At 34.2% G+C, this 25915-nt stretch overlaps 1 protein-coding gene across 8 annotated transcripts in view; it reads left to right on the top strand.

Annotated features, from left to right (window-relative positions):
* The window catches only part of BBS9 (Bardet-Biedl syndrome 9), a 282244-nt gene that overhangs the window by 41169 nt on the left and 215160 nt on the right, over positions 1-25915 (top strand). For 7 of the 8 annotated variants that reach the window (XM_063406751.1, XM_063406725.1, XM_063406691.1 and 4 more), the window contains exons 10-17: positions 8621-8802; positions 11974-12050; positions 14227-14280; positions 16139-16241; positions 17096-17200; positions 19198-19212; positions 22692-22832; positions 25010-25105. In XM_063406751.1, coding sequence (XP_063262821.1) covers positions 8621-8802; positions 11974-12050; positions 14227-14280; positions 16139-16241; positions 17096-17200; positions 19198-19212; positions 22692-22832; positions 25010-25105 — 773 coding nt within the window. The remainder of the gene's footprint in view (positions 1-8620; positions 8803-11973; positions 12051-14226; positions 14281-16138; positions 16242-17095; positions 17201-19197; positions 19213-22691; positions 22833-25009; positions 25106-25915) is intronic. The other variant, XM_063406699.1, reaches the window with a different exon arrangement.

The following is a 25915-nucleotide window of genomic DNA, read 5'->3' as shown; positions in this document are numbered from 1 at the left end:
TTACTACTTATAAGACAAAATAAAGTGAAGCATTAAATCTAAAATTTGTAATGTTGTTCTTGTATGAGTCTTTCCCCTTGCATAAATAATAAAGAAGCAGGGACTAATGAAGGGACAGAAAATTAATTTTCTATGTAATCATGTTAATAAGTGTTTGATTTTAAAAGAATATTAAAATCGGCAATCAATTTTTAAGTGAGAAAGTATTAGCCTGGTTCAGATATGAACTTGAAATTAAAACTTTTTTCCAGCATAGAATTGTAGTATGTCAGGTGGTCAGATGGACATGCTTTATAGGTAGCTCCAAACAGTAGAAAGGTAAGAGGAATTGAATTGAACTGGAAAAAACATGGAGAAATATTGTAGTTGAATTAAGTAAATAAGGTGGAAAAGTGCAACCAAATATATGGTAATAGTGGGTGGAGTAAAAATAAAACTCCCCTCATTGAGTTTTTTAGCTATCCAGATGCTTGAAAACACTTTGTTCTTCATTCCAGCCCATCTGTTATTCCTTATTATAACTGACATCACCACAGCTACCACAACTGTTAAAGAATCACTGTATAAAAATGGCAAAACTTACATATAAACCCAGCAAAACTTAGCGCTTACTACACAGTTTTATGGAAAGAAAACGGCACGAATCAAACTTTATAGTTTGTTGAAAGATTTTCCCTTTCTGTATAGTAGTACTGTAATAGAGGCAATGCCAGTTACGACATATGGTATGAACTGTTCATTTACATACATGTATATATATATATATATATATATATATAAAAATTTTTATTTGAATATTCTGTAAGAATGTTGCCTGATCTGAGAAGTTAAATGCAGAGATTTCTAGAATATTTCTACTTAAACATAATTGCATTTTAAAGAAATATTTGTAAAGGAAAAAAGAAAAAAAAGATTACATCTGTTTTTATCATTGCTGATTTGCTACTGGAATTTGGAGAGATGGCAGTAGAAAAAATGACCCTTTTCAAAGGTCTTTTGAAGAGATAAATTTAATACGTGTATCCTAGCCACAAAATATGAATGTGATTGTATTTCTTTTACTTTAGTAGGATTCTGATCCTGAAAGATCTAGATGTGCCGCATATTATGTCCAGCATATACTGTGATTCAGGACTGGCTTTTCTAGTAAGCTAGCTTCAAATGTTGTTCACTCTATGATGCTAAGCACATGCCCATATTGCCACTTCTCCTAATTTTATTGCATGTAATTTACTTGCTTTTTCAAAAAACCTATTTTTCCAGTTATATGATTTTGTAAGGGTTTCAACTTTAGAATAATAATTAAAATATTCCTACCTTTATGGTTCTAGAGAAAACCTTAAAAGTGGTAGTTCTCAAGAACAAGAAGGCAAATGTCTTTCCTGTAGTATTTTAAATAAGATCCTTGTATTTAAACAAATATCATAGGGGTTTTTTTAATGGCTAACCCACTATTTGACTGTGCAGGTTGTGACAGAGTGGACCATAACTTGTATCAGGTTCAAGCTCAGTCTTGGAGCTTTTTAGGAAAAGTTTCAATCTGTTGATTTTTTTTGTCTTGATTACTATGCTGTTAAGCTGAAAGACATTTTTGGACAAAGACAAGGACATGGGACATTTATGTCAAGCTGTAGAACTGAGAGGCAGCAAGCAGTGCAAAGTGCTAGAAAAAGTGCTTTGAAAAAGCAGCTTTGTTCTTCACCAGAGAATGTGAGGGCACAATTATAAATACTATTAAAAGTAATAGTAGAAAGTGTGCACACCTTTTCCTTACTGAAATGCTGGTGAATTTTGAAACTTGCAGGCAACTATGAGGAGAAAGAGATGTAAACTAATTTGAGTTGTATGTTTTAAATTCATGTAATTCTTCAAACTTTCAGAATAAATCTGTTTTAAAGGCATATTGTAGTTGTTCTTGTTAACATCTTTATGATCTGTGCATTGTCTGATTTTCCTTGTGCATCTCCCAGTATTATCTTATAGGAAGCCAATCGTTAGGAATAAACTTCATCTAAAATGATAAACTTACTAGAGTGTAGATTTTAGCAGTGAAGCTCCTTGCGTCTCTGATGTTGGAAGCAGAGATCCTAGGGGTCTCTCCAGCTTGCCTGAAGTGATGTGGACTCTAACCCTGTATTGAAGTGGGAGCAGAGAAAGCTTAGAGGAAGGATAAATTTTTGAAGGTCTCCATGTCCTAAATTCACGTGGCATAGCTGTTAGTGCAGCCTCTGAAAGCTGTTACATACCTGTCTGCTAGTGGGGGAGCTTGGGCTTGAAAGAGATTGTAGATTTCACATGAAGGAAGTGCAAATGCAGAAAAATACTCTGAGAGAATGAAGCATGGAGATGTTTTAAATGTGTCACGGTCGTAATTTATTTCTTGTTGCTAACGGTGGTGCTGTCACTGAGAAATCACTATGCAATTTCTGGTTTCTTGTTATTGAGAGCTCTGCCATATAGGCTGCACTCTTACTAAAGTCATCAGATTTGCTTGTCAGTCCTCATATTCGTTTTCAATTCTGCTAATGCCACGGTCTTAGATATGGAACTGTGATACTAAGAAATGCAATGTGTAAATAATGACTTTTTCCTTTAATACATTGTACTTCAGTGGTCTTTATATTTTTTTGCTTAAAGCAAGAACATTTACTTCTGGAGGCCTATGTCATCACTCTGAATATTATGTTTTTATTCTACTTGGCAAGAAATTTTACTTTAAACTGCATTTTGGATGGCTATCTGCTGTCATTTTTAAATAAAACTTTTGTTACTTCTGAAAGTTTTGATTTTATATTTAAAACAAGAAAGTTGGTTAATCCTTCAGATAAAATTTTGCATTTTATATGCAACCTGTAGCATGAGCTTAAATTTCATACCTAGCCTGCCTGTGTTAGTGTGCAGTGTGTGTGTTTCGTGCCTGGAGGGACCAGAAGGTTGTCTTGTTCAGGGATGCCTGTCCCGGGGCATACAGTGTTAAATATTAGTCAGGTAAAAGTCCCTTGCGCCAAGGAAATGACTGTTAAGCTGTTGTAGTAACCCTGGTAAAAAAACCCCGCAGCTGCTCCACGTAATGTGATGTGGCAGCTCTCAGGGCTCACCTGTGTGAAGGCTCTGCTGCCCCGCAGGTGGCAGTAGTGCTCTGGCAGAAAGGACCCCCAGCCCAAACTTCTGTGAGTAGTGCTTGGTGTTAACTTGGCAGTAAAAATAAAAACAGTCAAGTTCTTCCCCTTTCCCCTCTCCCGGAAAATACTTCTTTTTATTTGGTTGCCGGACGAGGTTTTAGGCAAAGAGTCTCTTTCAAAGAGAATACTACACAGGGAAAACTACAAAAGCTAAAGCCTGGTGAGAGTTTGTCCTGGGGCTGGCTAGTTTGTTGTTTTGCTGTGTGGTGTCACCATGTAAAGTTACTTGTGGAGATGTCTTCACTCACAAGTAGGGAGTAAAAGTACCCTTATAGGACTTGAAAGGTGGAGAATTCTTCAGCCATTTAAAATGGCCACATTCAGGTTTTGCTCAGTTCTGGCTCCCTGCATTTCAGTGTGTAAGAGGGGATAAGTGTTAACCTGTTGTTCTAGTCATAAGCTCTGTTTTTTAATCTGCTTTTCCATTGGTTATCAAGATGAAATCATGTTTCACTTCCCTCTTCTTCTTGCATGTATTTCATAATTTTTAAACTAGATTAGTATCTGGTATTCTGTTAAGTTCAGCCATCATAAGGTACCATGCAAATGGGAAAGATGAAGAATGTTTTTCTGTAAAGCAGCCACTTTATGCTATTTAATATAATTACATATTGTTACACAATTATGTTTGAGCACTCTATTTACATTATTTCTTTGCATGCCCTCTGCAGAGTGTGCAAAGCATATTAAATATATAATATAAACAGTTTAAAAAGAATTTTAACTTTTGAGACAAATTTGGTTGTCTATTTTCATGTGTAACAGCAGAATTGGGAAGGCTTATACATACGAGCATTAATTCTAATGTAAGTTGAACCAAGACTTTTTACTGAGGAAAGCCTCAGAGTGCTCCACAGATGTGCAGGACAGTTAGGTATCAGTAATAGCTTGCATTGAGTCCCACTGGATATACTTTGAATATTCAGCTGTGGGGATACTTGAGATTATGGAGTATGTGCTTAATAAGAGTAAGATGAGCTTTTACTTTTATTCCCATTAGTTCATGTTAGAAAATTCTTATAGTTAGTTACTCCTAGTCTGATCTTCCTTCAGTGTTTTATCAAATACTTCATGCAGTTACAGCTTAAAATGACACTGAAATGGTGGTGAACTTAGAATAATTTAGGTTTTCAAAAGCACTAAACTAAAAAGTGCTATTGAGGTATGCTCTTGCCTGTAATTACCTCAGAGGGTGATAAAATGAGGAGAGAAATGGATTCAAAATGCTTGAGCACAATTCCAGGAATTAGTTTCCTAATTTAGGAGTTTTTAAATAATACATCATCAATAAGGAACAGAAAGTGGTATTAAAGAGAATCTTGTTTTCTAAAATGGTTGGTTTGAGTGATAACAATTAAGACTATTTCTAAAATTGAACTAGAAATTTTATGTGCTATTATAAATATAAATAATTAAAGCTGCAAATGGTATCAATAACCAGACCTTGTCCTAAGAGTGTTCAAAGCTTAGCATGTGTCATTCTAGTAAAACTCAGAATTACAGATTCAACTTCTAAATCAGTTGTTTGAATGATCAGTTTGGTATTGTACAACTGGAAACATGCAAAGCATTTTAATTTCTTCAAGAACTATGTTGTAAGCAATTTGTTTAGTAAGAGAAGACTTACAAAAAGCATATGCCATTGTTATTACCCAGAATCCAATAAAAGATAGTTTCTCAAATTATTACCATATGTATGTAGGAGCTGCTTTGTACTGTAAAGTTATTTTAGATATCAGAATAATTTGTTTTATACTTTGAGTTCCTCACTGTTAAAATGTCCCCTTAGATTTACTATTACTCTGACTATTGTGTGATGCATTGTAAAAAACAAAATACCTTACAATAAAAGAAATTTAACAAGTAATTGAAATTCCAGATTGTATGCAAAATGCACCAAATGAAGTAATGGTATTTGCAGGGATATTGTGTGAGAGCAGTAGCTGTGGGGAAACTACTATAAAACTGTTAAATATGCTTCCCCTCCCCCTGCTGTCCTTAACCACTGTTAAAAAAAGATTGAGAAAATAATGCAATTTTGACTGGCTGACAAACAGTCCAATAGAGAAATGAATGTATTATAAAAAATATATTAGAACTGCTTACCCATATTTTTCTTATTGTTTGTATTGATGTGCAAATTCATGGACCACTTTTAACAATGAAAGATTAGAGAAAGGCTTTTTTATACTTATGTATGTTTCATGTGGGACAATCTTCTTGGGACCCAGCAGAACACTGGCTGAAGCAAAGGAAAAGTATAATTTGTAATGTTGCTTTCTTAAGCTAATGCTTTTGTCTCTGAGATAGTGTAGATCTCAAGGATGTCATGACTATCAGAAAAGCTTGTTGAAATGGGTTCATTTTAAGGTAGAGTTTCTGAATGTGCGTTGTGTAATGCTGAGTCAGAGGTTAAGCCAAGCACAATTTACATAGGTAAATCACCTCATTGATTTAAATGGATCTTATTTGATAGTGATTAGCTGCAGATAACTGCCAGCTTAGAGGTGTACAGGAAGGGCTGTACTTACAAACCGCTTTTGAATGTATTATACCTTAGTAGTATGTCATCTAAGATTTATTGCTGACTTTGTAGCTATATTTCTTCATGGCCTTTTGATTTACATTCAGATTTCTTCATGGATCTTTCCTTAGTAGATTAACATGCATTCCTTTGGGAAAAAAATATTTAAGATTGTCCAAAGCCATTGCTGAACAATTCTAGAAATTGTCTTGTTTCTGAAGTTGTAGAAAAAAATCTCCCGATGCTGTTTCTCTTGTTGTGCCCTCCCATCCTTTTAAAGAAAAAAAAAAAGTCACTATTTGCTATAATTTGATAGCAAAGAGTGGGTCAGTGTATTTGGTAGCATACTAGCATGTTCGTCAACAATGTCCCGTTTTTAAAGACTTGGCTGCACCCTTGACCAATATAGCAAAGCTCCTTGCAAATATTTGGCAGGCATTGACAAAATCCTGTACATTAGGTGTTATTTGCATGCCTTATTAAGATTGTGTTCTGTTGTAAGTATTCATAATAGTCTGTCTCCTAGCATAGCTCATATGGGAGAACTTAGGGTTAGCCCAATTATTTGTTTCATGTGCCATCCAGAATTCTGTAAAAGTACCACAAGGTTGTGATGTACAGAGCTTTTTGGATGTAAGAAAATTAGGATGGGCAGGTCTGAGTCTGCATGTAATTAAAACGACAGCCCCAGTCTTGAGCAAGGAAACCAGCAATAGTCAACAATAAATATTCAAGTTATGAGAGAAACCAGGATTCATTCAGTTCCTGCTAATAGTTGATAGTTTGTCAGAAAGTCCCTTTAGGCTGCAAGCCCCAAGCTCACAAGTCACAAAATGGTCATGACGTTCACAGGGTAGCTGCTAGCACAAGTACTGGATATGTAAGTTGAAAATCAGTATTAAGTGTTTCACTTTCTTTTCTTCACGTATTTGATGGGAGAGTCTTGATATCTTGCAAAGCCTTGCGAAGACAGCTTCCTGTTACCTTTTCAGTAGGGAATGCTGAAAAATTACATGTTACGAATTGCAGTGGTAGATGGAAGCTTTTCTGTGGAAGTAAGCAGTAATCCCAAAAAGAAGACTGTTTCTGTTTAAGATGAGCTTATATGGTAGATAAGGCAACTTTGTGTTTGAGCCCTTTTATGTGTGTTCTGTTCCAGAAGGCAGTTCAGATTTGCATGTTCCAGCTTCAGTGAAGGGCTGACTGGAGGTACCCAGTGTCCAAAAAACCCTCACAAGCAGTTTCCGTACATTCATAATTCAACAAGGAGGTTTATTTCTTTCACTCAGTAACAACTGCTTACTATAGAAAGAGAAAGCTTAAACTTACCTACAGCAACTACTTATTTGTACAGTGCCTAGTAGGGTCTTCATTCCTGCGTGCAGTTGTAACTATACGGAATTCAGATGATCTCAGTTACAGTATAGTTTTTCCATATTATTTGATTGCAACTGTAAAACCACCACTGGTATTGTGGCCTTAGTGTACTATAAAAAGACATTTTGGACAGTACAGTTGGACCATCAGTGGTCAAAATTAATCTGTGACATCTGTTGGCTTTTGTACTTTCTATTACCACGGCAAATTTTGGATTGAGGTTTCTTATCTGTGTGTTCTGGAGCCATGCTACAAGACTATGTAGGAAACCAGAGAGAATTTTGTTTCTTTTTCATAGATACCTGCCTTTTTATTGCACTAAAGGAGGCATTTGAAAGGTAACAGTGTGTGTAAGTTAAAAGAATTTTTGTTAATTCTGTATGAGTTATAGCTTTACTGCTTATATAAATTCAGTATTTTACAAGGGTTTAATTAGTGTGATAGTGAATTAGGCGTTCTTGTCCAAATCACTTTTTATATCTAAGAATTAAATTTGATCTATCTTTGCTTTTTATGGCAGTTGTGTTTGATGAAAAGGCAGTATCTGCTATTAAGGTATTCTAAGGATGGAGTAAGAGCAAATTGCTGGCATGAATGTGTAACTTTGTGGCTATGAAAATGAATACAGTTTTTTAATTTAATTAAAAGTGGGCATTTAAAAACATAAAGTGAAAGTTTATGGTCCTAGCATTTGCTGTTAACTTCTGTGCTGGTCTTTACTGTTCAGTTTCTCTTCTGTTAGGAATAAGCTTCAAATTAAGCAAAATGCTGGCAGTAGTCCCTATTGTCTCATAGTTTATTAGACACTTTCCTAAGTCTTGCATTTGCATTGTATGGATCAGATAAACAAAACGAGTGAGATTTTTGTAGGAGCAATGAAGTACTTCTTCCTTGAGAGAAAGAGACTATAGTGTAGCTAATAAAGCACTCATTTGTACTGATTCAGAGGAACGTAAGGGGAATGCTCTGAATCCATGTGGTTTCCTTTCAGATGGATACTGCAGGAAACAGCCAGCCAGGGTTTAAAGCCAGTACAGTAGCTGCAATAACAACCAAAGTATTGGGTAGGGGAGCTATTGATACCATCAAAGCCCTAAAGCTGTCTGTTTTGTGAGCATCTTCCACCTGTTCATGATTTCTTCTAACCTTTCTTTCGTCTTCCCCTTCCCTTCTATTACATTTAGCAAATTCCTTTTCCTGCATATTAACCTAAATATTGCAACTTCAAAAGACTTAGATGAATAACTAGGTTACAACTGTCTGGTCTATTTAGCTTGTTTGTTCTGATCCTTTCCATTTCTTCTCCTGATTGTACAGATTGACAGATTCTGAGGGCCCTTTAGTCATCTACACAAATCCACTCTTAGGTATGATTGCACCAAGTGGGAGTAATATTAACGAAGATATCTGAATTAAGGAATAAATATTATCATTAATATTTAATGTTATTGCTTCTGTGATTCTTCCCAATGTCTTAGTAAGCTTTTTTTTTTTTTTTTTTTTTTTTTTTTTTTTTTTTTTTTTTTTTTTTGTGCAGAGACTTGCAGGGTGTTATAGTCACTCTGAGTGATGATGGCCATCTTCAATGTTCATATCTTGGAACTGATCCTTCACTCTTCCAGGCTCCTAAGGTTGATTCTAGGGAAATAAACTATGAAGAAATGAGCGCTGAAATGAAAGAGCTTCAGAAAATCATCAGGGAGGCCACAAAAACACAAGGTATACTTATTTCTTGTTCTATATTTTTACATATCTTTTTAGCACTTTAAAATATTTTATTTTTGTACTTTATCCACAGTTACATTTCTGTAGTAAATTTAGTATTTAAGAAAAATAAATAAATAAATCCTAGATGGTAAAGTCCTTGGATGAAGGGTCTTTTCTTTGTATTTTCATAGTGCTGTTGGAAGGTTAAATATGTTTACATCAAGTTGCAGATAATTCTCACTAGTGCAAGGGTTCAGAATAAAAACTGACAGTGCATGGACTACCCAAAGGCAAGAAAACTTGAAGAATTCCAACAATCTGATGTAGTTAGGCTTCTGAGAGAGTAAAACTATTGCCAAATTCTGTTTATTAATACAAATTACTTTTTAAGTCATGAAATTAGCAAAAAATTACTTTTTTTAAAAGCACCTTTTCTGTTGGTTTAACTATTCAAAAGAACAGAGTGACATATCTAATGATGATAAATTCTGGAATTTATATACATTGCTAATAACTTGCATTGATTTTATTCATGTAAGGGCACATAAATTCTACAGAGATCCTTCAAAGTTTATGTTTTCATAACTGTTTTTTAACATCCTGGTTTGTGCAGGGAATTGAAAGCATGTGATTTTACAGGAAGCTAAGGAAAAGTCTTCAACAAATAGAAAGAACAAATTAACTTTTTTCCTTGATGATAGGTAGCATGTTCTTAAAGTGCATTGAAGAAATAGTAGTGGTCTTTTAATATGAAACAAAAAAACATGAAAAATCTCACAGTTGAAATTCCTAGAAAATAAAAATTATTTATCTGCAAGAATGAGTTTGATTCTACACAACAAAGATTTCTTTGTTTTGTAATTACATGTAACTTCATCCGTTATCATGGTAGACTTATATCAGGTTTTTAATTTTCCAAATCCAGCAATGTGTTATTTAAGCATATCAATGTGGTTAAATTCCACTGATTTTTACCACAGTCCATCCTTATAGGTATTTGACAATTTTGTTTGTCTATCATAACCAAAGGAAAGAAAAGCTCGAGGGAAAGAACAAATCCATTTGAAATGAATCAACTTCAACTTCTTAGTTTCAACATGTTGTCTGGAAGATCTAAGGAGAAAAAAAGGAACTGTAACTGTCCTTTTAAAATTTTGTAATAGCTGTCATGGTATGAATGATAAATTTACTGTGAATATTTTTTATTTTTTCACCGTTCTTTTTTCTTAATTTTGTTTTCTTCCTCAATTTGTCTAATCTGATCTAAGTGGTGTTTTCAGATGAGTTTTTATGAATGCTCTTTTTGTTGTGGAGAGATGCCCTAATGATGTTTTGTTTGGCTTTAACTGGAGCTAAAACTTGTACGAGAACCTTGTTATGCAACAAAACATTTTGCTTATGAAGAATACCTGTCAATTTTGGATGTTTTAGAATTTTTTTGCCTTTTTTTTCTTAAAACTTTAGCTTGAAAAGTTTTGAAGTTACATTAAGTTACTCCTAAGCACAATCTTTAAAATGACCTGTTGACTTTCTTGTCTTTTGAATTCATGCTTGTACAGTCAGAGCTTGTGTTGTTTTGAAAATATCTACCCTTATATGGGAATAATTATTCTTTGTTTCATTTTGACTTTCAAATGTGAAAGGTATTTAGAATTAGGTCATTGTATTAAAAAAAAACCTTAGAGTAGTTATTTCCATAAATGTCTTGTATTTCTGTCCAGTGCTGACCATTAAACTGTTGAACTTAAGCTGTTTTATACATTTCGAAGAATAAGGATTTACAGTATAAACTGATGAAATATTTTAAAATCTTAACTGTTATACTAACTTAAATCTAATGTTACTTGCATTAGTCTGGATGACATAAGTGATTAAACATGCATGTTTTGGCTCAGTTTAATAGTAACAAAAAGCTGATACTTACATATAAACTTTGATTGTGATCACTGTTGTATTTATAATAGAAAAATGACTGTATGAAAGAGGTTGCATCATAGTTAGCTTGAAGAAGCAACCAGAAGAGAAATGGTTAAGAAGGGGTAGAAAAATAATGGAGCATGCTGAGCTGTATGTAATTGCCAGGACCAGTTCTTTGCAATTGTGACAGTATGGAACAGGCCTAAGCTTCTTGTCTAGGTGGTGTTGGAGAAATGTGTTTAGGTTTTGCTTTTTTCTCTCCAAGCACAAGAAAATGAATGCTTATTTGCTGTCTTCATCAAAATCTTTTCCCTTGACCCTCTTTTTAGAAAGAGATAATGTGCTGTCTACTAGTTCTAGGTCATTTTCAGGACCCTGTGTATGATAAAATCCTTGCAGCTTTCTGAATGTCCTCATGCTCTCAGTTATTCAATTAATATGTTAATTGCCCCTTTATATCAACTTTTTACTTGTTACTTTAGGAATTATATATTTCCTGTTAAGATTTTTCCTTTTCCCATACATTATGTTGAAAAATAGAAGTGCTCTTCAGAAAAATGCAAATACCCCAGAGCTCTACTTCTGGACTCTTAGGAGAAGGTTATGTGATTCCTCAAGGTTTTTAAGGCTTTAATTTGTATAACTGTTGTTTTCCATATGTAAATCAGAATAAGGTTTTGTGTTGTGGATATAAGTGAGTTTGTAGCATTCTTTAGCCTTTGACAGTCCTGGAAATCATCTGGTGATATATTTTAATCAAGCCACATGTAATGGTCTATACATAAAACTTTGATGTACTTCCTTATACAGAGGAATTTGCTGAAGATTAGACTGTTAGATATAGAATCTTTCTTTTTTTAACATATTCACTATCAAATTATTTAGATGAAAGTGCCATGAGATGTGTGGTGTTATTTTTGAGGTATTCATCACACATTGGCATATGCATGTGAGGACAAAAGTTTAAAAATACCTTACAGTCTCTGAAGATCATGGATATTAGTTGTAAAATCTTATTGTAGAATACATCTAAATTCTTTTTCATACATAAATCAGAAACCCAGAATGAGATCCAGTTTTAAGTTGTCTGTAGAAATCTAATAAAATTGTGAAGCTTTTTTTGAAGTTTCCAAAATCATAGACGTGTTCTTTTTGTTTTTTTTACACTAGTAGGACTTAGAGATTTGATGTTGTTGAAGTTGTATGATTTTTAGAAATATAGTTGAATATTTCTTAAAGGAGAACTGATTTGGTTTTTTCTTTCAGATATTTTGCCTGAGTCTGAAAAACAGAGAGATGTTACTATCACAGCAGAAGTTTCACCTGATTTGGATGAAGAATCTGTATGTACCTGTATAAAAAGGAAATTACTCTGAAAAAACCCATTAATTTCAGATGAGTAAATAATGATTGATCATGTATAGTGATTACTATATACATTTGTATGACTGAGCTTCTTGGCCCTCAGTTTTCTATCCATTAGAACCCACCTTTATTAAAGATTTTAACTAGAATTATCAAAATCATTTATTTATCTTCTGTTTAGGGACCTTGAGATTCTTGCCTAAGCAAACATAAGTGAACAAGAACTTAAAGTCTGGAATAAGTTTGTAGTGGTGAGAAGTTGTACCGGTGAGCAGTTATAAACATTGAGGGAAACAATCATAGTATCACCCTTGGATCTTTCAAAGATAGGATACTCAAACCACTCAAATTGCATTGTAAGAAATAATCTCTGTCCAGTAAGCTGTCAGTCAATATTCTTTGGTGGTGTAGCGGCCTAATTAGTTTATTCATGTTGTGTACATATGTAGTTTACAAGAATTATTCAAATTAAGATTTGGGAGCGCTTATATTGTCTCATAGAACTCTTCACTTTAAACATTTCAGAACATACTTGTTGCACTATAGCATCTTTGTCCATTTCTAGCCACTAGTTTCAGCAAAACTGGTTTTTCACAGCTGCTTACTGTTCAAAAAATACATAAGGATATTATTCTTTGATAAATGGCCCTCTTTATAACGTATGCTAGTGTCCTAGCACTTGTCTGTGGAAAAAAGAACAATGTGACGTGGTCTTGCTTAGCTGCAATAATCTGCTCACAACACTTGGAACTGTTAGGTGCACTGAATGCTCTAATGCTGATGTGCTCACTTGCTGAATCTTCCAGATGCAACTGGTCTGTTTCATATGTAAGAAACTCCGTCAATCAAGCAAACCACAGCCTTGAATCTTTATCTGCCCATATATCTTAGTTTCCTGTGTGGTTGGCTTTTCTGTGGGTTCTTTCAGTAGCTTCCTAGGAAGGAAAAATCTGATAAGATACTTTGTGGGGAAATAAGCAAGTGTGGGAAGAATTTTAGGGCTTGGGAACTACAGGATTTCCAGTGCTACTTCTGCACCCGTGAAAAGTTCAAAAATGCAATGTATGTGATAAAAGCAAGGAGGATATAGAGCATTAAAATTCTATAGATAAACAAGTGGAGGACCATTCTGTTACTTAATAGCACCTCCTGTGTGTGGCCTCTGATCCAGGAAATCCAGGTGATTTCTGAAAGCTGAATAAGGTTCCAGATGTGGTAAGGTTCCATATCTTTATACCCCTGCTATTGTTTCAGAATCAACCACTGGTCACCAGAGAGCATGACAAGCCAGTATGAAAGTATCTGGGTTTTTTTTTAGCTGAGAAAGGTGCACAATGTACAAATGAAGGTCCTACTTCTAGAACCCAGAGAGCCTAACAGCTTCCTCACTTCTTAGGAACTTTGCATGTGGCCCTTATACTGTTTTTAATTTACTCTTTTATAATGAGAGGTATAAGTTTAAATCGGTAATTTTTTACTATAGCAGAAGTGAGAGAAGTGTTTCTTTATAATGGTTTAAATGGGGTATAAATTTCTTTATAATGGTTTAAATTTCCTTTAACTGTAGCGACTGACCTTTTTCAAAATGAAATAGAAGCATAAAATAAAATTAAAATAGACCACAAGGTCAAGATAAATTTTGAAGTAGATGGAATTGCCTATTGAAATAGAAATTAGCAGGAGTATTGAAGTGCCCGCCAGAGTTTCAGGTGTATTTCTGATTGTAAAACAGTGCATGATGATTTTATAGTAGATGCTGTGTTGTGTATATAATATATTGGCAGATTGGAAGTCACCTTTCCCTCCTGAATAGCGGAAGGTATTTCCAGAATTTGAATAAATACACAGTGAAAAGTAGTGTGCCAAACAAAACAGTTTCAAATATTTATATATACATGAGTGTATTTGTTTGTTATATGTACAGCATTCATGACCTGCTATCCTTTTTGCAGGGAATTGCAAACAGACACTTCACATTTTCAGAAGGAACTCAGAAATGTATTTTGTGTATTTTAATCTGTCATAGGGATGATAAGTCCTTTAATGCTAATTCTGTGTTTACCAAGTTGATGATACAAAAGTAATATTGCTTTTGTGTGTTCTTGTTTGTGTGGAACACTGAATTTACTCTGTTTTCATCTTTTTTCTTCACAGCAAGCCATTGACAGTGAGGTAAAAGCAGGGGCAGTACCATCAGTCACAGTAAAGGTACTGTGCCTAACTCAAACAGTAGCATTTGAATAGTGGTGGCAAATTGTATCAAGCCTGTCACTTTCTGTCTGTTTTACTTATGAAAATGAGTGAAGTTTGAAATGCAATATATACTTGATTTTTTTCTCCTTCGTATGATAAGGTGTCATTCTAGCAAGCCTTCTGCTACAGTCAGAAAGGGATTGCAGTTTTATTTTTGATAGCCTTATCAATAAGCCATCACAGAAACATTATTAAGATGGAATGAAATAGTTTTGGAAGTTAGGAGAATATTTTTTCCAATGGCAATAAATGATTGGTTGCTCAAATGGGAAATTTATAATCTTCAGTTGCCTTTTTTGTTGTCAATAAACAAAAATAAACTCTTCTTTGTAAAAGACTTTCATAGCTTTAGCAATTAAAAATATAGAAGGAAAATCTAATTAGAAAATTGCACTACTTCATGAGAGCTGGGACCTGTAACTGGTTGTGAAGAAAGTGTGTGCACATGCATGCAAGTGTTGTTTTTCCTCAGGATTGCCTAAAAAGGATCATGATTTTTATTTTTGACTTTGAGATGATCTTCTAAGAATATCAATGGAATTTCATTTTTGAGAACCTTGCAAGTTCTCTTTCTGCCTAGAATGAAAAATTCAGAGGGTAGCTGAATTGTTTGGACCAGATCCCCTCAGACTAGTGTGGTTTACTTGTACTTGGTCCAACATCTCTCTCTACATTTTGAAGTAATAAAAATGATCCAGGACAAAATGGCTGTTTTGATAAAGTCAGTGATAAGTCTGCTAAAAGAAGTCCAATTGAATTACGTATTTATATATTTCATAAGCTTTTTAATGGGAAGACATAATTAATTTCCCATTCTCTTTTCTTGTTTATGTATCTTGTACCTTTTAGTGAAACAAAAATAGTAAATGTAGGAGTTACCATGAATTCAATTGTTTCTAAAATCTTTTTTCTGCAGAAGTTCCTATAATTGGTGTATTGTTAAACCTAAATCAATGTAGATGTTAATTATGTTAAAGTAGTCAAATTAATTTGCTAGCACTCAAGTAATTTTATAAGTAATAATATTCTAAACTGATTCTACCTGGCTGTAGTGAGCTCCTTGGTAGATCGGCAATGCAAAATAGATAATATTGGATATATGGTCTCTGTCTATGCAGACCACATTCCGATCTCAGTCACCACTATACTTTCATTTTAGATATGAGTCAGGGACATTGTTTTGATACCCGTTGGTTTTGTAGTGGAATTGTGCACAATAGAAGCAATGAGGGCCACTCTATGCTTAGCTGAGCTTTCATTATTGGGAGTTGTTGTGCTGAATATCCTGTATATTGATTTTCTTATTTTGTTTGCAGTAAAAAAAACCCAAATAAAACCTGAAGTTATTCAGAAGACTATGCATTACTGTTTGCAGTTAAAGAAAGTAATTTCTTTGGTTATCTTTGATTTTATTATTCTTGGGGTTTTTTCATTATAATAACATAAAAATTGCAAAATTTTATATTTGTTTGGATTAGAATGAATGCTCATGACACTTGCAGGGTATTAAACATTCAATGAATATTTTAGCTTTAGTTTGTCTTGGGTTAAAATGACAAAGAACTTGAGAAGTCCCTTCAGTTTTTTTGATGTTTTAAGTTACTGTATCTCATTATTGGCCGGCAGTAAATAAGAATTGTAAAATGAAGATACTAGTTTTGAACTTGAAGTTTTAAGTCTTTAATTATTTTTTTGCTGAATTGGTCTTTGCAGATTTTTCATATCTTTCTGTTGGCTATGGATTTTCTTTTTTTCTACTGTAGAGATTAATTGGTTGCTTCCTTTAAATACTTCTGTCTGTCCCTTGATCTAGGTAACAATCCAGAGCAGAGTGACTGCTCAGAAGCCAAACCTGGCCGTGTGTGTGCAAGCTCCGTTAGCAGTGACCTGTGACCAGTTTGTCTTTGATGATTTAGGTAAATTATGGCAGTATCATCACAGCTGTTGTATACTTACTTTTTCTGAGGTTTGAAAAGGTATAGCCCAGCCTCAAGTTGAGTTCACTGTTGCAGATACACAGCAGTTAAAGCAGTTACAAGTTTGTCTTGCCTGCACTCCACAGCTTCTAGACACTGCTTGGTGGAGGAAGATGAGGTGGATATGAATGGAGTTGTTTCCCTGGTTGTGGTATGATGTGTGACAGGTGAAGAGAGACAGGGTAGCATCTTCAGACATTTCTGTCTCTGTAGAAATGCCAGTCTTGATCTACAAAGAGAGGCAGTAAGACTTGGGAAAAGTCCAGCATCTGTTCCCAATGTAGCATCAACTGTTAGGGGATCTTAGTCTTTTTCTAGCTCTGTTGGTAAGACTACAGATGGGAGCTGAAGGTCAGACAAGTGTGCTTGCTGCTTCAGTTGGAGCTGAAGGCCATTTCTACTCTGGAATGGGAAGTAATAATCCTTGTTGAAACAGGGCTTTCCTAATGGCTACTCTCATTTGAAGGGGCAGTTCTTATATTTTCTCAACATGTGATAGAAGCAAGTGACTGATGGCTTTGTAAAATACTAAAATGGCAACATAAATCTAATTTCTTTTTATATTCTTCATGTTTGCTGTGCTGAATTGTTTTATAGGTTATGCTTCAAGATACTTAGAGGCCCTAGTTTGCCTTTTACATATTAAGGATTAAAAAAAGCGTGTACAGTGATTTGATAAAGGTGACCTAATGGAAGCTATCATAATCTAGTAAAATAATTCCCAAAATGCTAGAAAATATCCTGCTTTCATTTGGATGCTCCTCTTACTTGATTTAATTTTGTGTTGTTTTTAGAACCAGATTCATCTGAAACTGTTGTCCTGTCTGTCTTTTTGAAGGAGAATTGTTCTCCACCAGAACTAGAAGGAACTTGTATGGTTTCATATAACATACCAACAGGTAAGCCACTGGAGACTTAAAAGTGATGTACCTTTTTTGGAGGGAGGGGCTTTTTTTCTTGTGGATTTCTTATAAATGTTCTTTTGAAATATTCTAAAGGCAGTAGTAATTAAAGAGATAATACTTATTTCGTCTTCAGTTGTAGTTAATATTTTATGTTGCGTCAATTTGTATAATTGGTCTTACAGAGGTAAAATCATAATCTTACTGCTTGGGAAACAGCTGTACCAGCTTTCCCACTCTGTCCTATCAATTTTCTTCTGTTGTGCTCCACCTCTTGGAGTGAGGAGTAGATTACATCTTTATGACTATTCACCATTCTGGTCTGCCAACAAATGTGACTATAATGCTTCCCCAAAGAGATTGAGATATGAATAAGCTTTGGGAGTGATTATTCCTCACTTCCTTTTTAACAGATGAACACAGTCATTCCAAACAACAAGCTAACCCAAAGAAATATAAACCAACTTGTTATTTTATGATGTTACAGTGTCCTAGTGATAGAATATGTAAATTTATTCTGCTCTCCATAACTGAAGGTTTATTAGCTTAGTGTTCTACACACAGCCTTGTGAATGTGTGAGGCTGCTGAGAAGCTGTATTTAAGCAGGGCTTCCATGTTAAATGCTGCATAAAACAGTTTAAGCTGTCAGTTCTTCACTTCTTGCTGCTTGGCTTTGCTCCTCCACCTCCTCCCCTGTTGTGGTCACACAGTCACCAGTTGTTTCTCAGCCAGATTTGCTGATTTGGTTCACTGTGCAAAGACAGAACTGTGCCAGCACAAATGGAGTAGACCGGTGTGAAAGAAGTGCATGTGTAGTAAGGGTTTCTGTGAAGGGTGGTGATCTTGAGTACCTTATCCTATCTCAACACTTTTTAATGTAAATATTTTCTTTGTATCACTTCACACTTGAAATATTGTGTTTATGGTAGTAGTCTAGGCTGTGTGGTGACTGAAATGTTTATTTCTAGAAAAATAATGCAATGCATACTTTTAAGAAAAAGAAACCCTCCCTTTTAATTGAGAGCCTGCATGAACAGCTTGTACAGCTTCAGTCCCTTTGTCCTGTGATTCTGACTGCATATTCCTTGGAATGAGATGCTGTGCATTCATAACTGTCCAAATTAGTGATGTGGCCTTAGGGTTTTGGCATGACTGAATAAGTAGCACACGAGTGAATGTCTTGAATCCTTTGGTTTTGAAAGCTTGCTTTTTGTTTTGCTGGTCTTGGTTCTGTAATTTTGCCTCCTAAGACCAGAAAATAAATGTATTATTTCTTTCAGGTAATGCTAATAAAACTTACATTTGTATTTTAGGTATTAGGTTGGATTTTGCAAGCCTTTTGATTAGGGAAGTGAGGAAAATCTTGCATCTTGAATGTGTTTGATGGTTTATATGCTGTTAAAAAAAGAACAATCTGACATGACATCTAACAGAATTATAGAATTCTGAAAACTGAAGAATAAATTTTAAAAACTTATCATTGGTTAAATTTCCAAGTAAAGGAATATAATTAGGGTGAGGGCTAGGATCTGCTAATTTTTCATATTTATTTAAATTATTAGTATGAGAGAATTCTGTGGAATTACATACAAATACAAGTGCTGCTTGGCAGTCAAATCCTTAAATGTAACATACTAGTAAAGAAACTTCAGGTAGTTTTGTGCTTTTATTTTATCTGAAGAGAGACTGCTTCCTCTTTAGTTTTTTAGGGTATCCATATCTGTGGCGGCATCACTCTTCAGTCTGTCTCTGTGAGATTCACACAGATGAAGCTTGATGAGTCATTCACTTGAATGGGGTTGCACTATTATGAATGTGGTCTCATGTCTGTTTTTTGGCTAGTATTATGTCTTTATGTATTGTCTACTTAACAAATGTGGCTTAAGTTCTTAAAACCCTGTTACATTTCCTCTTTTTTTTTTTTTTCTTTTTGAATTTGAGTAGTATCTCATGTGTTTTTTTCCCTTTTGCCCTCTTGCTGGTCACATGGCAGAGCTCAATCCTGAAGGTGAGTGAATGCAAAATATGCAAAGTTTTGTGAGTGGCAATACATACTGAATTAAACAGGTTTGGAAGAGAGCTGTTATTTTGCCTATTGTTTCTGTAAGTTCTTATTGTTCTTGGCTTGATGCTATGAAAGTGTGACTATAGCGAATAGAAGGTCGTAAGGACACTTCTTGGTGAAGCATATTGCGCTTTCTCATATGTAACAAGGGAATTTTGCAAAGTATTAATTACCTTGTACATTGAGATTGGAAATTGGAAACAATTTTTTTTTCTCCTGTTTTTTTCTGGTTTTTTCCCAGTTTTAGCAGTTAGGCAGCTAAATTACATCTTGTTGCAACTGAAACAGCAATTACGCATTTATGCTGTTCGGACTGAGTAGCTCTGAGAATGATTTCACAACATCTCTTCATTCCAGTTCCATCTTATTCAAGGCTGCAAGGCTGCTTTCTGTCTAAGACTACCAGCAATACAAAACTTAGCTGTGATTGTGGTAGATACAATTCTTGGAAAAGTTACAATTAAGAGGCAAAAAAAGGTTGGAAAACTAGCTTATATTTATATAGACTAAAAAGAGAAGGGTGGTTTTGCACTGTAGTTGTAGATGTGTTGAAAAAATGTAGTGCTTGTAGAAGATATTTTATGAACTTTAAAATAAATATAGTAAGTATGCATTCTTTCATATTTTGGGAAGGTAAAAAAGTTGATTGTCATAGATTTAGAGATCCATTGAAAGGGAGTTGTCAGTTTTGCAGTTGTCCTAAACAAAAGTTATAGATGTATGTATATTTGAATGTTGTTTTTCTGTGCTTATGCTCTTTAAAGCTCCTTAAGTGCAGTAAATAGAAGCAAGAAGATAACTATTACTGTTCCCCTGGTTCCTTTTCCCTGGTTCCTTTTCTGGTTTCCAGATATTTCAGTGGCCCTTGAGGTGTTGTACAGGAAATGCATGCTTGAAACATATCAATAAGACACTGCTCTTGATAAGAATAACTGTTACCCTGTGGCATGTTTCTGCTAGACAAAGTAAATAAATAAATAAAAAAACCTATCAATAAACTGTATAAAAACAAGTGTATATAGTTTGAAACGGTACTATCCTAAAAATGAAGATTTTGTTTTAAGAAATATTGAAACAAGATGAAAACCTTATCCTGAAGAGAATATTGCAGAGCACAGTAAACTTTGTAGAATTATCTGTGACAAAATGTTTTTGAGTTACTGTGGGGTACACTGGGCTACATAAACTCAGGGTCATCAATAGCAGAGCAAATATTAATTCTCTAAATATTTAACATCCTAAATTGAGAGATCTGAGTTTTAATACTTTTTATCGTGCACATTAATGTTGTTTTCAAATGTAACTAAATGAATGCACGAGGAATTAGGAAATGAAATAGTATCTGCAGGGCATGTGACTTTTATTGCTCATAGAAGGTAAGTGCATAGAATGCCTTTAAATACTAGTATGAGATATATCTTATGAGATAATGTTAGATGTCATCTGTTTTGTTTTAGATTAGAGTAGAATCTGAATTTTTATTTCTACTTTTTTTTTCCTTATTATGGTACTAAAATTGTGTTTCATGCAAAGTATCACAATTCTAAGTGAAGTGCGATGTATTGCTAGACAGAATATCAACAGATTGAGAAAATTCTGACTCCCACACATGGCTACTACTTTTTTTTCCTTACTACCATTTAAAATTCTGAAATACTCTGATACATTTCCCAGCAAGTTTTCACTGTAGTGATAAATTTTGTTGGAGCTCTTTGGTTGGTTTTTCTTATATGTAGCTGTTTTGGATTAATTGACTAGAAATCTCTTCGGTCTCCTCCAAAAGCTAGATAATACTTGATGTAGTTTTGATTTGATCTTTGTCCGAAGTCTTGAAAAGTTATGTTTATGATGAGGCAGACTGACAACAGACTATGCAGAAAAAGCTGGTCTGAAAAAAAACAAGAAAAATGTCTTGTTTTAAACATAAAAAAATCAAAATCTTTTTGCCTACTTTTGCTACCAATTTTTTACTGTTGATAGTGTCCATATCTAAGTTCAATACCAAGATGTTTGAATTAAGCTGTCCTCAAGAACAAAATTTTCCCATCAGATGATGAAGATACAGTTGAATGAATCATTCTGACAGATCATGGGTTTATTTTCTAGTATTCCTGTAGGAATTTTCCTTGGAACCTGGAGATACTCTAATTTTGAGGACTTGTCTTCAATTTGAATGAGTTTTCTGCTCAATTTTCTGTGATTTTATACTTATAAGCTGCTGCAGAATAGTTACTTGGAGGCATTATCAGCCAGCCAAAACAGCTTGTGAATTGACAGCCACAGGGAATAATCTGAGCCTTATGGTAACATTTTTTTCCTGGAGATGAGTCTTAGAATTAATTTTTTTGTTGGAAGAGCTCTTAGAAGCTGCAAACAAACAAAATGACTAGCAGAAAGAGTTGCTTGGATGGCTACTGAATGTTTGAACTCAATTTTGATACTCTCTGTATATGCCTCTGTGTAGCTCTCAGTTTCATGATGTTTCTGACAGTAACTTACTTTCATCTCTAAAAATCTGTTTTGTTAAATAAGGTTTTCCTGTAGGTGCTTCCTCAAAAAATTGTCCTTAAAACCCCCACAATCTGTCTTCTCAACAGAGCAAGTATTCCATATTTCATAACAATGAGCAATTTTGCCTTTTGAATAGAATATACCAGGCAATTGCTGACATACCAGCAATTTGAAACAATATGCATATCTGAGAAAAATTTTGACCCATTCAAATGTGTTTTCTAAAGTTTTAAACTTCCTCTTTTCTCCTGTGCTATTCTGATGAAATTGTTTGTGATAGTAGATCCCAATATTCAAGGCAGTAGCCAGTTCCACAGTTCTGTTTTATTATGATGCAATAAGTGGAAAGATAGAATTTAATATACATTTTGGTAATAACCTCCATTAGATACATTCTTGCTCCAATTCAGAATCTTTGACAGATAATATGAACGTTGCATAGATGTTATTTAAGAGTATATTAAAAAACAGTCAATATGCTTATAAAAAGCATTAATTTGTGATATTCCTGATGAAAATGTTGATGCTTCAACTCTATATTTAAAGCCTTGGGAGTAATCACACAGCTGTTGTTTACGTTAAAGTGGTATTGTTTGTCTAGAGCATTTAATAAAACTAATCTTTATTGCATGTTAATTAGAATAAATACAGTATGCAGTGGTTTTGTTAATAACTCTTGCTTTCTCATCCATATAAAGTGTTCACTTGAGAAAGTAATTAGGAGTATTCAAGTTTAAAGGTATTTTAGGTGGAAAATTAAAAAAAAAGAGAGAATTTTATATAGTTTTGGTTTTAATGCATTCCTTAATCACATTACATATCTTCTTATACCTCTTTGAGGACAGTAGTATGAAGTACCCTGTTTTTAGAATGTGGAAATGAACAATGGATCTGTGCTCTTTTCATTTTAGGAATACCAAGAGTTTCACAGTGTAACTTCAGTCTGCCTTTGAAGTTAGTTTGCTTTGCAGCTCAACCCTCAAAAGCAGCAAACCACAAGCTAACTATTGATACCAACAAACCTCCCGTCAGTTTTGTCACCATTTTTCCGGGTAGGTTTTTAAATATAAAAGATGTTAGAAGCTCCCAACAGGAACTGTTTGTCCATGTGAAGAAATGAGGTAATTAAAAAAGCTCATGTTAGTATATTAAAAAATACATTTTGAAAGAAATGATGGCATAATATTTCAAAAATAATACTCCTGGACAAGTGTACCTGCCTGTGGTAAAACTGCAGATTTATTTACATGATATTGTTGTTAATTAATGTTATTAATTTTTGTTAATAATTAATGATATTAATTTATGTATGCAGACAGTAATTTTACATAAAATTGCTGAAGCGGTGTTGTAATGGGGAAAATGGGCATTCATTTAAAAAACGGTGAGCAGGGCAAAGCAGAAGCAGTAAATGTACATAAGGGATACAGTTGCTTTGGATGATGACTTGTGGAGTATTTGATGTCTCATTCTGAAGCTGATTATGTTTATTAATTTCAGTAGCCTTCTTGGACCAAAAAGACTTGAACATAGCCTTATTTTCTAATGGGCAAACCCAAGATATGTTCTCTATTGAGCATTATATTAAAGTAGCATGAAGGAGTAGTTTATTTCCACTCAGGGCTGGAAAAAGAAGAATCACATTGAGTACTATAAAGTGTAATGTTAAGAAAATAAGTTTTGCTGTAATTATGTGCTCACAATTTGGAAGAGAGAGGAGGTAGAAGTAACCACAGGAATACTCTGTGGTACAATATGTCGTAATCATAGGCAAACAAATAAAAATTGAAGATACATTACACAAAGTGCTTCCATGCAGGAAACCAATATCATGTTACTGTGCACTGGCAAGCTGACTGCTAGTTGCTGATATTAAATAAAATATAACGTATATAACTCAAAAGTATAGAAAAATGTTATCTAGAGATTTCAAGAGAATTAAAAGAAAGTGACTCATTTAGCTTAATAATACACAGGCAAAAAAGAATTGACTTGAGTAAATATTTTACGGCTGTATCATGGATTTAGATGATCATATTAGCACAAGAAGAAATTAATAAACAGGGCTTACAAAGTGATTGAGAGTGTGTTCAGTCTGGCAGTGATTAAGTTTTTGAAATTCAGATGACTAAGGTTCTGGAACAATTTACTGAGAACTGTATGGGCCAACAACTTTACTATTGTATTTTTAAGGAGTAGCTGCATCTCTTTTAAAGCTTATATATTTGTCTGAGAACAGTGATGTAGGCTTCTTTTTAAAGCATAATTCTGTTCATTTTAAGGGTAAATATAACTTTTCTCTAAACTGGATATGCTGTGTAAACACAGCAACATTCTTTTTTAAGGGTCACTATTTTGAGGTTTTAATAATGGGCTTCCATTATGGCTAAGCAATAATGCTTTCAGAATAGCACATTGTATTTTATTTTTAAACTAGGGATGCATTGTTGAGAATACAACACAAAGCGTAGGACCAAGAAGGCATTAAAATGTTCTGATTTCTGTTCATTCCATTTACAGTCATTAAATAAAAGGAGTATGCTGTTTGTTATGTTTATATTTATTATTATGATGTAATTTGTGAACAAACTTTGAATTATTGGTGAATGCAATAAAAGTTGTATCTCTTCTCCCTGTTTTGCCTTATTTTTAGGAGAAGTAGTGGGAGTAGCAGTGAGAAAGAATAGTTTTTAAAATGTGGTATTCTAAAATTAAACCTTTTACATTGGTATAATCCACTACACAGAATGAAAAGAAAGGTGGACATGGATGGACTTTGCAGAGTAGCTAGTTTTAGCAAGCTGGATGTTTGTTTTGCTCTGTGCTGAAAGCTAAAAAGAGAGTGGTCTTAAGCATTTTAATGATAATTTCTGCAAAAGTTTTGCATAAATATCTGAATTAAAGGTGACCCTGCATCTGGTGAAAGGTGGTAGTCTTTGGGCACTACACTAATTGCAGTTCTTTTAGAATGTACTCTGTACTTTTAGATTGAACCTCTGGGAAATCAAGGTTTTGTTTTCAGGCTGGGAAAGGGAAACTGTGTAGCTCACATTCTGCCTGTGAATGAAGGAAGGGTGTACTGCTGATACTTGTTATTTTTGAACCCTAAGAAGGGAAACAATCTCATTCATTTGCTTGTGCAAAGATTGGTATAGTCCTGGCTATGGACTGAGGTTTGCTGAATGCCAGTATCAAATTATAGAAAATGGTATTTAACTTTCTTTTTCAGACTTTGTTGATCCGTCTGAGGGTGACCAAGCAAATGCTCTGGGATTTCAATTTTTATCTGGTTCAAAAACCACTCTTCTTGCTTCAAAAACATCACGTAAGTTCTATCAGTATTAGAATAAAAGGAGACTGATCATCAGTTAGAATTTGTACAAAATGAGAATGTGGATCTGACAAAGAAGGATAATCAGTGTTTGCAAATTAGGATAGGAGTTTCAAAGTGTTAATTGATGGTTTCTTACTTCCTCTCCAGTATAAAATTGTGTAACAAAAAAATCATACTCATAGTACACTGCTGTGATAATTCTCTGAAGAAACTGAATTTTCTTAAAGCTTTTAGCAGTGTTTTTATTCATAAACTAATTACTGTCATAATAATAATGGAAAAAGCCCTCATCTTAAAGGAATTTCAACATCTGTGTTTGGAATTAGTCACCTACTGAAATTTTTGAAAGGGATTAAAAAGAACGTTTCTAAATTACCACTGACTGAGTAATCCTTGATTTATATTAAGCATCAGACTCTACTTGCTTCTCTATATCTTAAGTAAATGCCCTTCTCTTTAGGTGCCTGTATTATCTTTGTAAGTAAGAGATTATGGATTCAAGATCCTTCTTACTATGCTTACAGAGTGTATGACTATACATGCAGATATGCTGTTACCTGGTCCAGTATCTCTTGTAAAGAGCAATTTGTGACTTAAATAGTCCATTCCAACTACCTGAATTTGTAGTCTCTTTCAAAGAGATAGGTTCTCTTAATTTTCAAGAGTTTATGGTCTTGCTCTGTACAACTGCTCAACTTGCTAAACTCTTTCTTGGCATGTGTTTTGGAACCAAATAAGTTCAATTGTGTTTAGCATTTTCCATGCCAGCAGAGCACAAAGTCTTCATTTAATACAGCGGAC

Source organism: Prinia subflava, chromosome 1, assembly GCF_021018805.1.
Source record: "Prinia subflava isolate CZ2003 ecotype Zambia chromosome 1, Cam_Psub_1.2, whole genome shotgun sequence".
Taxonomy (NCBI): domain Eukaryota; kingdom Metazoa; phylum Chordata; class Aves; order Passeriformes; family Cisticolidae; genus Prinia; species Prinia subflava.
Note: the sequence above shows the minus strand (reverse complement) of the source record. Positions and strands in the feature narration are given on the sequence as shown.